We start from the raw sequence: 15291 nt of genomic DNA, 5'->3' as shown, positions 1-15291 counted from the left end.
ACATCACGACAGGAAAAACCATAGCTTTGACTATTCGGACTTTTGTTGGCAAGGTGATGTCTCTGCTTTTCAAGATGCTGTCAAGATTTGTCATCGCTTTCCTCCCAAGAAGAAGGCGTCTTTTAATTTCAGGGCTGCTGTCTCCATCTGCAGTGATCATGGAGCCCAGGAAGATAAAATTTGACACTGCCTCCATATCTTCCCCTTCTATTTCCCAGGAGGTGATGGGACCAGTGGCCATGATCTTAGTTTTTTTGATGTTGAGTTTCAGACCGTTTTTTGCACTTTCCTCTTTCACTCTCATTACAAGGTTCTTTAATTCCTCCTCACTTTCTGCCATCAGAGTGGTGTCATCTGCATATCGGAGGTTGTTGATATTTCTTCCGGCAATCTTAATTCCGGCTTGGGTTTCTTCCAGTCCAGCCTTCTGCATGATGTATTCTGCATATAAGTTGAATAAGCTGGGAGACAATATACAGCCTTGCCGTACTCCTTTCCCAATTTTGAACCACTCAGTTGTTCCATGACCAGTTCTAACTGTTGCTTCCTGTCCCACATATAGGTTTCTCAGGAGATGGATAAGGTGGTCAGGCACTCCCATTTCTTTAAGAACTTGCCATAGTTTGCTGTGGTCCACACAGTCAAAGGCTTTCGCATAGTCAATGAAGCAGAAGTAGATATTTTTCTGGAACTCTCTGGCTTTCTCCATAATCCAGCGCATGTTGGCAATTTGGTCTTGAGTTCCTCTGCCTCTTCGGAATCCAGCTTGTACTTCTGGGAGTTCTCGGTCCACATACTGCTGAAGCCTACCTTGTAGGATTTTGAGCATAACCTTGCTAGCGTGCGAAATGAGTGCAATTGTACGGTAGTTGGAGCATTCTTTGGCACTGCCTTTCTTTGGGATTGGGATGTAGACTGATCTTTTCCAATCCTCTGGCCACTGTTGAGTTTTCCAAACTTGCTGGCATATTGAATGTAGCACCTTAACAGCATCATCTTTCAAGATTTTAAATAGTTCAACTGGAATGCCATCACCTCCACTGGCCTTGTTGTTAGCCAGGCTTTCTAAGGCCCACTTGACTTCGCTCTCCAGGATGTCTGGCTCAAGGTCAGCAACTACATTGTCTGGGTTGTCCGGGATATCCAAATCTTTCTGATATAATTCCTCTGTGTATTCTTGCCACCTCTTCTTGACGTCTTCTGCTTCTGTTAGGTCCCTCCCATTTTTGTCTTTTATCATGTTCATCTTTGCGCAAAATGTTCCTCTAATATGTCCAATTTTCCTGAACAGATCTCTGGTCTTTCCTTTTCTGTTATCTTCCTCTATTTCTTTGCATTGTTCATTTAAGAAGGCCCTCTTGTCTCTCCTTGCTATTCTTTGGAAGTCTGCATTCAATTTTCTGTAACTTTCCCTATCTCCCTTGCATTTTGCTTCCCTTCTCCTCTCTGCTATTTCTAAGGCCTCGTTGGACAGCCACTTTGCTTTCTTGCATTTCCTTTTCTTTGGGATGATTTTCGTTGCTGCCTCCTGGACAATGTTACGAGCCTCTATCCAAAGTTCTTCAGGCACTCTGTCCACCAAATCTAGTTCCTTAAATCTGTTCTTTACTTCCACTGTGTATTCATAAGGGATTTGGTTTAGATTATACCTGAGTGGCCCAGTGGTTTTTCCTAATCTCTTCAGTCTAAGCTTGAATTTTGCTATGAGAAGCTGATGATCAGTACCGCAGTCAGCTCCAGGTCTTGTTTTTGCTGACTGTATAGAACTTCTCCATCTTTGGCTGCAGAGAATATAATCAATCTGATTTCGATATTGCCCATCTGGTGATTTCCATGTATAGAGTCGCCTCTTGTGTTGTTGGAAAAGAGTGTTTGTGATGACCAGCTTATTCTCTTGACAAAACTCTATTAGCCTTTGTCCTGCTTCGTTCTGAACTCCAAGGCCAAACTTCCCTGTTGTTCCTTTTATCTCTTGGCTCCCTACTTTAGCATTCCAGTCCCCTAGAATGAGAAGAACATCTTTCTTTGGTGTCAGTTCTAGAAGGTGTTGTAAATCTTCATAGAATTGTTCAATTTCAGTCTCCTCAGCAATGCTGGTTGGTGCATAAACTTGGATTATTGTGATGTTGAATGGTCTGCCTTGGATTCGTATTGACATCATTCTATCATTTTTGAGATTGTATCCCATTACAGCTTTTCCCACTCTTTTGTTGACTATGAGGGCTACTCCATTCCTTCTACGGGATTCTTGCCCACAATAGTAGATATGATAATCATCTGAGCTGAATTCGCCCATTCCTGTCCATTTTAGTTCACTGATGCCCAGGATGTCAATGTTTATTCTTGCCATCTCCTGTTTGACCACCTCCAGCTTCCCAACATTCATAGATCTTACATTCCAGGTTCCTATGCAGTATTTTTCTTTGCAGCATTGGATTTTCCTTTCACTTCCAGGCACGTCCACAGCTGAGCGTCCTTTCGGCTTTGGCCCAGCCACTTCATTAGCTCTGGAGCTACTTGTACTTGTCCTCCACTCTTCCTCAGTAGCATGTTGGACGCCTTCCGACCTGAGGGGCCCATCTTCCAGCGTCATATCTTTTAGCCTTTTGTTTCTGATCATGGGGTGTTCTTGGCAAAGATATTGGAGTGGCTTGCCATTTCCTACTCCAGGTGGATTGCGTTTAGTCGGAACTCTCCACTATGTCCTGTCCATCTTGGGTGTCCCTGCACGGCATAGCCCATAGCTTCTCTGAGTTACTCAAGCCCCTTCGCCACGACAAGGCAGCAATCCATGAAAGGGGCAGCAATCCATGGTACTGGTTTAATATCTCCCGCTATGCACAGCTTCCCCCTCCCCTGTGCACCCACAGCTACAGTTTCCAGCCCCTTTAATTCTTGTTGCAATGAAACTCCATGTGTGTGTGTGGGGGGGGTGGACTTGCATACGGGAAGGATAGAAGTTAGAGAAAATATTAATCAGGAAGAGGTTCCAAAGGGAAAGTGGTCTTCTGTTGCATTGGCTGCTCCTGCAGAAATACATTGCACTGGCAATCACCCCCACCCCCTGTGATATTGGCATACCAACATTTCAGTGTACCTTCCCACAGGAAAAAAAAATATTACCAGTAATGTAACAGCGACGCCCCCCCCCCCCCCGGTGACATACTTTTACCAACGTATTGATTGGGCACAATTTAATATATATATGTGTGTGTGTGTGTGTGTGTGCGTGCAGCAGTAATAGCAGCGACCTTCCTGGCTTCGATTCTGAAATGAAGTGGGGCAGGTTGAACACACATGCAATCCCAGTAAGGAATACACCAGTACAACGAAGGTACAAAATAACACAACCCTCCTGCTGATGGGGACATGTTCCACAGTTACACCCCTAGCCAGGAAAATGTCTGTCTTGACTCTGTGTCATGTGACCAGGAAAAAAAAACTGGCATAACTGGTGAATAACTGCATAACATTTCCTTCATGTGATCAGGGCCTCACTAAGCTAGATGGATTCCAGCTTCTTCTTTTTTCTTCTTCTCTTCCTCCTTTTCTTCCTCCTCCTCTCCTTCTTTTAAAAAAAACAAAACATTTTGTAGAGTCTGAGATAATGAGACAAAATGTACAGTAATTTAAATTTACTTTAAATTAAATTACATTTAATTTGTAATTAATGTAAATGTAATTTGTGCAGTTATTTTGCTACAAATGAGCCTCTTCCTGCCTTTCTGATATTCTGTGAATGACTGAAGAAAGCAAGACATAGAGAGAAGATATAAACAGTGTGGCACATTCACCTACAGTTTGCCACCAAAATTCTGCAATAAAACAAGAAAGCATCGTTTAAAGCAAGCTCCATATTGAGGATGTCCCATTTAAAGCAAGCAGCTTTGATATTATGCGACACTGGTTCTTAACCTTGAGTTACTCAGGAGTTTTGGACTGCAACTCCCAGAAGCCTTCACCACCAGCTGTCCTGACTGGGGTTTCTGGGAGTTGCAGTTCAAAAGCATCCGAGTAACAAAGGTTAAGAACCACTGTTATATGATGCTTGCTTTCAGTGGGGATTTTGTTAGTGTACTATGCTTTTTGCCATAGGATGATGAAAGATGCAGCCTGCAATTAAGTCCAAAAGGGTGAAATTGGCTCTTAGATCCAAAAAAGCTGCCCATCCATTCTCTGCAGCTTCAAAATGCAGTAAAATTAATGGGATTATAGGAGACATTTATGAGACATCTTAAAGTGTCTTTACTAAACATGTTGTTTAGTTGTTAAGTCATGTCTGACTCTTTGTGACCCCATGGACCAGAGCACACGAGGCCCTCCTGTCTTCCACTGCCTCCTGGAGCTGGGTCAAATTCATGTTGGTACAGTAGCTTCAGTGACAATGTCCAACCATCTCGTCCTCTGTCGTCCCCTTCGCCTCTTGCCCTCACACTTTCCCAACATCAGGGTCTTTTCCAGGGAGTCTTCTCTTGTCATGAGATGGCCAAAGTATTGGAACCTGAGCTTCAGGATCTGTCCTTCCAGTGAGCACTCAGGGTTGATTTCCTTTAGAATGGATAGGTTTGTTCTCCTTGCAGTCCAGGGGACTCTCAAGAGCCTCCTCCAGCACCACAATTCAAAAGCATCAATTCTTCGGTGGTCAGCCTTCTTTATGGTCCAGCTCTCACTTCCATACAATGCTGAAGAGGCTGAAATTGACCAATTCTATGAAGATTTACATCACCTTCTAGAACGGTCACCAAAAAAAGATGTTCTCATTATAGGGGATTGGAATGCTAAAGTAGGGAGCCAAGAGATGAAAGGAACAACAGGAAAGTTTGTACTTGGAGTTCAAAACAAAGCAGGGCAAGGCTAATAGAGTTTTGTCAAGAGAACAAGCTGGTCATCACAAACACTCTTTTCAAGCAACACAAGAGGTGACTCTACACATGGACATCACCAAATGGGCAATACCGAAATCAGATTGATTATGTTCTCTGCAGCCAAAGATGGAGAAGCTATATACAGTCAGCAAAAACAAGACCTGGAGCTGATTGTGTTTCTGATCATCAGCTTCTTATAGAAAAATTAAAGCCTAAACTGAAGAAATAGGAAAAACACTGGGCTACTCAGGTATAATCTAAACCAAACCCCTTATGAATAAACAGTGGAGATGAAGAACAGATTTAAGGAACTAGATTTGGTGGACAGAGAACTATGGATGGAGGCGCGTAACATTGTAGAGGAGACAGCAACAAAAACCATCCCAAAGAAAAGGAAACGCAAGAAAGCAAAGTGGCTCTCCGAGGCCAATTCGAGAGTGACAATTCCTTCCACACGGAAGACAAATACAATCTGTTCCCTGTCCAGTTCCCTGATTTTGCTGCTTTCATGACGGTCTCTTTGCCTCGGCCTGCTGGAAAAAGGTCTCTTCAAATTGGGAGAGGCCGTGATGCACTGCCTGCCTCCAGGCTAAACACTTAGATGTGAGGGTTTCCCATCTGTTGAGGTCCATTCCTAAGACCTTCAGATCCCGCTTGCAGTTATCCTTGTATGGCAGCTGTGGTCTCCCTCTGGGGCAATTTCCCTGCACTAATTCTTCCTACTGGAGTTCTTTTGGAATCCGACCATCAGCGGTTCTCACAACATGCCCAAGCCATGCTAAATTGTATACATGCTAAAAATTCCAGCTCGATCTAGGACTACTCTATTTGGAACTTTGTCCTGCCAGGTGATACCAAAAATGCATTGGAGACAATGCATATGGAAGGTGTTCAGCTTCCTCTCTTGCCGTGCACAAAGGGTCCAGGACTCACTGCAGTACAGGAGTGTGTTCAGGACACAGGCTCTATAGACCTGGATCTTGGTATATGTCATCAGCTTCTTATTCAGCCATACTCTCTTTGTGAGTCTTGAAAACATGGTAGCTGCTTTGCCAATGTGTTTATCCAGCTTGACATCTAGGGAGAGAGTGTCAGAGATCGTTGAGCCAAGGTACACAAAGTCATGAACAACCTCCAATTCTTGCGTGTAGATGATAATAGAGGGAGGTGAGTACCCGCCCTGGCACATGACTAGTGTTTTCTTCAGGCTGATTGTTAGTCCAAAGTCTTGGCAGGCATTGCTAAAACGATTCATGAATTGTTGGAGGTCTTCAGCAGAGTGGGCAACAATGGCTGCATCATCAGCGAACAGGAAGTCCCGCATGCATTTCAGTTGGACTTTGGTCTTCGCTCTCAATCTAGAGACATTAAAGAGCTTTCCATCTGATCTAGTCTGGAGATAGACACTTTCTGTTGCAGTTCCAAAAGTGTGCTTCATCATGACAGCAAAAAAGGTTCCCAAAAAGGGTTGGTGCGAGGACACAGCCCTATTTCACTCCACTTCGGATGTCAAAGGGATCTGATGTTGAGCCATCAAAAATCTACAGTGTGCTTCATTCCCTCGTGAAAGGACCTGACAATGTTAAGGAGTCGAGGTGGACATCCAATCTTGGGAAGGATTTTTAAAAGGCCGTCTCTGCTAACCAAATCAAAGGCCTTTGTCAGATCTACGAAGGCTACAAAGAGTGGCTGTTGTTGTTCCCTACATTTCTCCTGCAACTGTCGGAGGGAGAATGCCATGTCAGTGGTGGATCTATTAGTTCGAAATCCACACTGTGATTCTGGATAGACTCTGTCTGCAAGCACCTGGAACTTCTTCAGCACAACACAGGCAAGCAGCTTCCCTACAACGCTGAGAAGAGAGATGCCACGGTCGTTATTGCAGTCCCCCCTGTCTCCTTTGTTATTATACAATGTGACAATGTTTGCATCCTTCATGTCCTGTGGTACTCCACCTTTGCTCCAGCAAAGACAAAAGACTTCATACAGTTCAGTGGTGATGATCTCTTTACAGCACTTCAGCAATTCAACAGAGATGTTATCCTTTCCAGGTGCCTCGCCGGAGGCGAGGGAATCCAAGGCCGCATTTATTTCTGCTAAGGTTGGTTCACTGTCCAACTCTTCCAAGACAGGCAGGCACTTAATGTTATTTAATGCTTCTTTGGTTACTACATTCTTTCTGGAATATAGGTCAGAGTAATGCTGTACCCAATGGTCCATCTGCTGTGCTCGGTCCTGGATGACCACACCTGTAGCAGACTTCAAGGGAGCAGATTTCTTCTATATTGGACCTAAAGCCTGCTTGATACTGTCATACATTCCTTTGATGTTACCTGTGTCCGCTGCTATGTGTAGCTGAGAGCAGAGCTGAAGCCAATAATCGTTGGAACATCTCCTGGCATCCTGTTGGACTTAACTATGAGCAGCTCGAAGAGCTTGCAAGTTGTACTTACTAGGCTTTGTATGCTGCTAGAGCTCTACTCTTATCCTCGATGGCTGGCATAAGCTCCTCCGAATGGGCTTTGAACCAGTCAGCCGTCTTTTTGGTCTTCTTGCCAAATGTGGACAAGGCGGTGTTATACACAGCGTTCTTGAAATGTTCCCACCGTTCAGGTGCATTTGCATCAGCTGGGCCTGGAAGGATTTCCTCAACCACTTGGGCAAATTCTTCCACTTTTCTTTGATCATGAGTCTTGCTGATGTCAATATGTGGTCTTCCTTCCTTTTTTGTGTGATACAATCTCTTTGCTCACAATTTTACTCTGCTACACACCAGGGAGTGATCAATATCGCAATCAGCACTCTGGCAACTGTGCGTGATCGTAATACTAGGAAGGTTGGAGCATCTAGTGAGGATCAAATCGAGCTGGTGCCAATGCTTGGATCTTGGATGTCTCCAGGAAACTCTGTGTTGAAGCTTTGTATTAAAGAATGTGTTGCTGACACAAAGATCATAATAACAGCAAAACTCCAGCAAGCATTGGCCATTTTTGTTCATCTTCCCAATGCCAAAACAGCTTAGACAAATGGGCCAGGAATTGTGATCAGCACCAACTCTAGCGTTAAAGTCTCCGAGAATGAACAGTGGCTCTCTCTCAGGGACTTTTTTTGATATTAGCTGCCAGATCGTCATAGAATCTGTCTTTCACTTCTGTTGTGGGTGACAGTGCTGGTGCATATGCACTAATTAGGATGACCGGTCCCTCTGATGAGTGGAGCTGCAGAGACAGGATTCTTTCACTCCTCACAGAGGAATTATACCAGAAAGATCTGGATGTCCCGGACAACCCAGATAGTGTGGTTGCTGACCTTGAGCCAGACATCCTGGAGAATGAAGTCACGTGGGCCTTAGAAAGCATGGCTAACAACAAGGCCAGTGGAGGTGATGGCATTCCAGTTGAACTATTTAAAGTCTTAAAAGATGACACTGTTAAGGTGCTACACTGAATATGCCAGCAAGTTTGGAAAACTCAGCAGTGGCCATAGGATTGGAAAAGATCAGTCTACATCCCAATCCCAAAGAAGGTCAGTGCCAAAGAATGCTCCAACTACCATACAATTGCACTCATTTCACACGCTAACAAGGTTATGTTCAAAATCTTCCAAGGTAGGCTTCAGCAGTATGTGGACCGAGAACTCCCAGAAGTACAAGCCGGATTTCGAAGGGGCAGAGGAACTAGAGACCAAATTGCTAACATGTGCTGGATTATGGAGAAAGCCAGAGAGTTCCAGAAAAACATAGTAAAAATGATTTTAGTACAGAAAAAAATATTACTAAACATACTAAGAGAAATAATGGATGTATATACACTTCCAAAGAACATGAAAAGCAACAAAAATAATGGTTATTCTCAAATATAGGAATGGTCCTTTTAAACCAAGCTCACACAACCAAATGTATAGTCTTTCCAGAATAAGAGAGGGGAGGGGTTGTTTGTACGTCTTTCCCCCCTATATTCATGCTTTTCCTTGTTTCTCAGTGATCCTATTTTGACTGAATTTCCATTGCCATTTATCACATACATTTGCTCATAGAGAATTCACTGTAATTTCTAATTCATATTTCTAGGTAGAGTTAGACTTCATTAGAGACACTCGCAAAGTTCCTTGGGCATACTTGAAACCAACTTCAGGGCCTTAAATAATAAAAATTATGTGCAGTCAAATAGATTCCAATTTATAAAGATAAAAGGGAGGAAGACAACCTGGCTTCTCACAAGGTTGTCTCCCTCCCTTTCATCTTTCTATTGTCAAGCAAAGACCTTCCTTTTCAGGCAAGCTTTTAAGTGATAAGTAGGGATTTCAAGAATGCTGTATTTATTGAATTTCAGGATATTTAAAATGTTTTTAAAAGTTTTTAAATGGTGGTTTTTGTTATATATTAAATTGTTTTTAATCTTATATCTTATTGTGTTTTCAATTATGCCTAGTGTGGTCGTTTTTTAAACGCAGGGGGTGATCAAATAATAGGAAGGGTGCACATCTGATCCCACCAAAAAGGATCACTTTACCAAGAGTGATCTCTCTTAAGGTGACCATTCTGTCCATTGAGGAAGTTCTCCAGCCTCTGGTCCCCGAAAGCAGCAGCCCTACTGCTGAACCAAAAGGTCCAGCATGGGCGTGAATCAGTGTTTGGCTGGATTGCCAGGAAATAGATCCCACCAGATCCCTCCAGAAGTGGTTAAAATGAAAACCATAGGCCTTTGTGATTACATCTTGAGCTTGAGCTGTCTTGAGTCCCCTATGGGGAGAAACATGCATATAAATAAAACAAAACCCAAATACATAGATGTAGTTTTCTAGTCCCTTCTTTTGGTGGCACTCAGGTTTCTACAGTTTGTCCAAGGCTACACAGGCTGTTACTTCTCTTGGGAGGCAGAGTGTGACATTGAACTCTAGACTCCAGTACTCCAGCTCACTGAACTATCAAGCCAGCTTCAATGCCTAAAGTCCACCTCATATGGAAGAATCGTAAAATACTGTATGCTCGGACTGGGAACTCTCCAAACCCTACCAAGATTCATTTGAGAGATAAAGACTTCTAATGTAAATAAGTAATAGGAAAATGACTTAACAATAATTCAATAAATAAGTCATGTGATAGAAGAGATAATAAAAAGCGACCGTTTCTTTTTCTCAAATGCCTCATAATTTCCTCTTTCATATCAATATCTACCCAACCAACCTAGTGTTAAAGATAAATTCTTTCCTTCTTCGTTGGCTCTCATCTCTCAGGTACTTCCTGCCAATATATTTCCCACAAATAAATGTAATCCGAAGGACGTAGTGACTGGTGATTATGAATTACATTTGAATCCTGACTTTTCATTAGAAAATAGTGCTCATTTATTATTATTGACTTAGTTTGGAAAGTCTTTAGAAAGAAAGTGTTTAATAAATAAATATTTAAAAGAACTAATCCACACAATATGGTCACCCCTCACTGGATATACCAGTGCTTATTAATATTTGGGTTTACAGATATTTAGGAGTTCAGCTCCTAGAGGCCCCATCCAGTTTACCCAGTGGGCAAGAATTCTGGGAGGGGAAGTCCAAACCATGTAGAAATCCAAAGCTTGAGAATCAGTGATCCATACCAGATTGCACTCACTATCATTTCCACAGATAATTCAGTATTGCTATGTCTTCTACTGTGTTTCCCTGAAAATAAGACAGGGTCTTATATTAATTTTTGCTCCAAAAGTTTGCTGCACAATGCGGCACGATGGTGGATGGCGGGGTTTCACTTAGCTGGGGCTTATATTTGAGGTACGGCTTATATTACGAGCATCCTGAGTAATCCTACTAGGGCTTATTTTCAGGTCAGGTCTTATTTTCAAGGAAACAGGGTAAGTGGAGGCTACTCCTGTGCATATTCCACATTCTGCTCCCCCCAGAGGTTCCATGAAAACATCATCTACATTCCCAGTATGTTAATAGCAACCATTCCATGGCAGAGATTTTTGCTCCTACATTCTGTTTTTCAAGCTTCCAGCAAGCCTATATCTTCTTCTTGTAAAGGCGTGAAGTTTTTTTTCTGCCTACCTGCCCACCCTGACTCGCTTTTTCCTTCCCTGCCCTTCCTTCGCCATTTCCCCTCCTTTCTGTTCCATCCCTGACTCACAAGCCCCGCCCCCATTCCAAAGGAAACCCAACTGACAGTTGATACAGACAGAACTTTTCCCATTCTAATATGGCATCTCCTGACCCTTCCCCCATTTTGTTTCCGGCCTGTATAGAGCTCAAAGCCAAAGCAGAGTGACCTGGAGGATTCTTCTCCCTGACAGAGAAAATGGCTGGGAATTTTGCACAGCTAGAATTGCTGATATTGTGGAGTATACTCATTGAAACTGCCGGTCAGAAATTGCCGCTAGGTTTTAGATACGGCTCTTATGAAGTGACCATCCCCCAAAAACTAACAACAAGATATGGACAAGAAGACCCTCAACGTATCAGTTACCTGTTGCAGATTAAAGGGGTGGGTCATATTGTGCACCTCAGGCAGAAGAGAGACTTTGTCTCTAAACATTTCCCTTTCTTCACGTATACTAAGAATGGGGAGCTCCACGTAGATTATCCATTCATCAGGAATGACTGTTTCTACAGTGGTTTTGTACAAGACAACCCTCACTCGCTGGTCACCCTCAGCACTTGCTCAGAGGGACTCAGTGGTCTGCTGCAATTAGGAAATGAAACCTATGAAATTGAGCCTGTCCCATCATCTATTACCTTCCAACATGTGGTGTATCGGTTGGAAGAAAAAGAGGATGCTGTCCCCATGAGATGTGCACTAACAGAGGAAGAGCAAAGTCATCAAGGAGCCATGATCCCAAACAGAGAGATGTTAGAATCCAGAGGTTCTAAAGAAGACTGGTGGACACACACCAGGTATGCAGATATAGCAATTGTGGTTGAACACAAACGTTTTAAAAAGTTTGGCAGAAATGAAACTTTAACTGGTATACATATTCTAGAGATTGTCCATAATGCAAATACATTCTATGAACCTCTTGGTGTTGTTTTGTCTGTAGCTGGACTGGAGATATGGACAGAAAGTAACCTCATAGTGATTGCTGATGAGATAAATGTGCTGCTAAATAATTTCAACAGTTGGAGAACAAACACACTAAATAAACATCTACCAAATGATGCTGCTCATCTATTTGTACATAAACTTTATGGACATTCAGCTGGATTAGCATTCACAGGAACCATTTGTAGCTACTACTGGGCATCTGCTGTTGAAGCTTATGTGGGTTTCAGTGTGCCCTTTTTTTCTGTTCTATTTGCACATGAACTAGGACACAATCTTGGCATGAACCATGATGGAAAATACTGTAGCTGTGGGCAAAAATCCTGCATTATGTCTGCAGTCCCTGAAAATGTTGACAAGTTTAGCAATTGCAGCTATAATTCTTATTTCAAACTAAGGAATTCCCATTGCTTGTTAAAAGCTGCACATCCTGACACTACATTTAAACTTGAATACTGTGGCAATAAAATAGTGGAAAAGGGAGAGCAATGTGATTGTGGTTCCAAAGCTCAATGTGAGTTGGATTCATGTTGCCAATCTGATTGTAAATTGCGCTCAGGTTCTACTTGTAATATAGGGATGTGCTGTGCCAAATGTCAGTATCTTCCTGCTGGAACTGTCTGCAGAGAGAAGACAAGTGTCTGTGATCTTCCTGAGTACTGCAATGGGACTTCAGAATGGTGCCCTGATGATTTTTACGTACAGGATGGTGCCCCATGCAAAGATGGCGCACATTGTTATCATGGGGATTGTACAACTCACAATGAACAGTGCAAAGTGATCTTTGGCAAGAAAGCAACGGTTGCTACAGAGAATTGCTTTAGAGTACTGAATGCTCGGGGTGACCGCTTTGGCAATTGTGGACTTATAAATGGGGTTTATAGCAGATGTAAGGCTGAGAATATTCTGTGTGGACGCATTCAGTGTGATAATGTCAAGAAATTGCCTTCCCTAGAGGAAGACAGTACCATAATTCAAACATTCCTTGGCAGAAGTCGTTGTTGGGGTACAGACTACCACCTTGGAATGGAAACAGCTGATATTGGAGCAGTGAAAGATGGCACCCATTGTGGCATTGGCATGTTATGTCTTGGTGGGCAATGCAAGAATATATCCATCTTGAATTATGACTGTGATGTTAAAAAGTGCCACAATCATGGAATATGCAACAGTGCCAAACATTGTCATTGTGATTATGGCTGGGCTCCTCCTGATTGTCTAGGGAAAGGTTATGGTGGCAGCATTGACAGTGGACCAGCTCTGCAAGATAAGAGTGGTATCATTGCAGGAACTATTGTAGGAACATTGTTTGTCCTTATGTCTACTGTTGGTCTGTGTATATATCACAGGAACGTATTGAGATATCATTTGAGAAGAATGAGTTCAGATATCTATCCAACACAATCTGTGTTGGAATGAAGCCCACTTTTGCACTATCTCAAAAGGTAAATGAATTGTGTGTATGGGTAATTATTTAAAAAATACATTTGATTCTGCAAGCTTCCATTAATCATTTTAAAAACCTTTTTCTGATGGGATGTGTCTCATAGAAAAATCTTGTTACACTAATTTAAAGAATGTTCATTGTGAAATATATAGATAAAATTAAAACCAAAATAAAGTATTAAGGACATCTACAATCTACAGGAATGCAGTACATACCTGACAACTAGAAAAGAGTTTCAGAACCCAATTACAAATAGGTTATAATTTTAAGTCTACAGTCTGGTCTCATTGTAAAATTACTCCCACATCAATCAGTGCAGATCTTAATAGCCAGAGTAATTCCTTCTGAATAAGTGCACTTGTTTATGGGGACAATACATAAGGAAAAAAATCCTTTGTGTTCGTTCTGCAGGTGCTTACTCTCAATAATAATGATGGGCCATCAAGCCAATTTTGTCTTGTGGCAACCATCCCAAGATTTCTAGGTATAAAGTACTCAGAAGTGCTTAGCCAGTCATTTCTGCTGGTAATGCTCTGAGATCATGCAGCCTGCCCAAGGCTGCACATATGGCAGGGCAGGTAATCCCACTAGTCACATACACTTTCAGTTGGCTCATCTCCCAGGAGGCACAGTGGGGATTCAAACTCCCAGAGAGGGATGTACCATTCTCCTCCTCCCCTTTTCCCCCCTCCCTCCCTCCCTCCCTCCCTCCCTCCTTTCTTTCTTTCTTTCTTTCTTTCTTTCTTTCTTTCTTTCTTTCTTTCTTTCTTTCTTTCTTTCTTTCTTTCTTTCTTTCTTTCTTCCTTTCTTTGACTCTAATTCCTAGCTGTGTTGGCCTGGATTCTGGGACTCGTAGTCCAAGAACATCTGGGGACCCACTGCTCTATAAAGTGTGCCTTCTGAAGAACTACACCAGATATCTAATTCTGTGTGACCACTTGGTCAAATACCATGGGAATTGCTCCACTTATGAAATGGGTGAGTTCAAAGTATGTTTGAAACATTATATAAATGAAATCAATGTTAGAAACACCCTATCATGTTATTGCTGGGTCCTCATTATTATTATTTCCCATGTTTGCATCCATTTCCGTTCCCCAGACAACATCCAGAGAAGAGTGTTAGGTTCTCCATGCGCATGTGTGCCAAGGAGGGCATTGGACATCAGGTGCTGCCTGGGAGCTGATGGCACCTGGTTCATGACTTGCTGTCTTTCCTCCCTTCCTGCTACTCCCCAGCAAATGGTAGTGTTCTCTGCTGAGAATCAGCTGGGAACACCTTAGCACATCTGCCTTCTGCTGTTTTCCACTTCTTTCTCTTCTATTCCTTTCATCTCCCATTGAAACCCGCAGCTTCAATATGCCACTCAAATTAGCAGTAGAGCAATAGACCAGTCTGCTGTACTGGATGTATTTACACTGGTATTTTGCAGCCACTACAACAGTTGAATCCTTCATTCAGTGCACTTCTTCACCTTCCCTTTCAGCAGTTTATTGCTTATCAAACACCATGTAAGTTCCCTGTTCAAACTGAGGTATAAAAAAAATCCATTTTCTGTCATTTTCCCTTCATTTCAGTTGGCTTTGCAGGACTGGGCCCTTGCTGCTTCTGGCTGCCCCACCTCCTCCTCAACATCAGCCACCTGGCAGGGGTGGGGGAGAAGGGGCTGTAGAAGGGGTTTTTATTGTGATTATCAGTTGCCATCAGATTACGTAGTACATAGAGACCCACAGTGGGTCTGAGGGAACAGAAAGGGGGGAGGGTGTTGGAGGGGGCAGCCATAGAGGTGGTGCTGGGTAGGGGAAGGAATGGCAGTGGGGGTAGAACATGCCCACGTAGGAGAAGAGAGGTTAGATATCTTAGATCTATCCCCTCTTCTAGTCCGACCGCCAACCAGATGGCATGAGGTGACTATATCAGCAAACCCTTGAGCCACATGGTGCTGT

The 15291-nt window shown here is 42.8% G+C and overlaps 1 protein-coding gene across 1 annotated transcript; it reads left to right on the top strand.

Annotated features, from left to right (window-relative positions):
* The first annotated feature begins 8444 nt into the window (after positions 1-8444).
* Positions 8445-14034, top strand: LOC110076407 (disintegrin and metalloproteinase domain-containing protein 20-like). Its single transcript, XM_020788506.3, has one exon. It carries the CDS (start codon positions 11158-11160, stop codon positions 13315-13317), a length of 2160 nt encoding a protein of 719 aa, XP_020644165.3. The 5' UTR covers positions 8445-11157; the 3' UTR covers positions 13318-14034.
* Positions 14035-15291: the final 1257 nt, after the last annotated feature.

This window comes from Pogona vitticeps, chromosome 1 (assembly GCF_051106095.1).
Source record: "Pogona vitticeps strain Pit_001003342236 chromosome 1, PviZW2.1, whole genome shotgun sequence".
In the NCBI taxonomy this organism is placed as follows: Eukaryota; Metazoa; Chordata; class Lepidosauria; order Squamata; family Agamidae; genus Pogona; species Pogona vitticeps.
The sequence above is the reverse complement of the archived record's forward strand: the minus strand, read 5'-3'. Positions and strand labels throughout refer to the sequence as shown.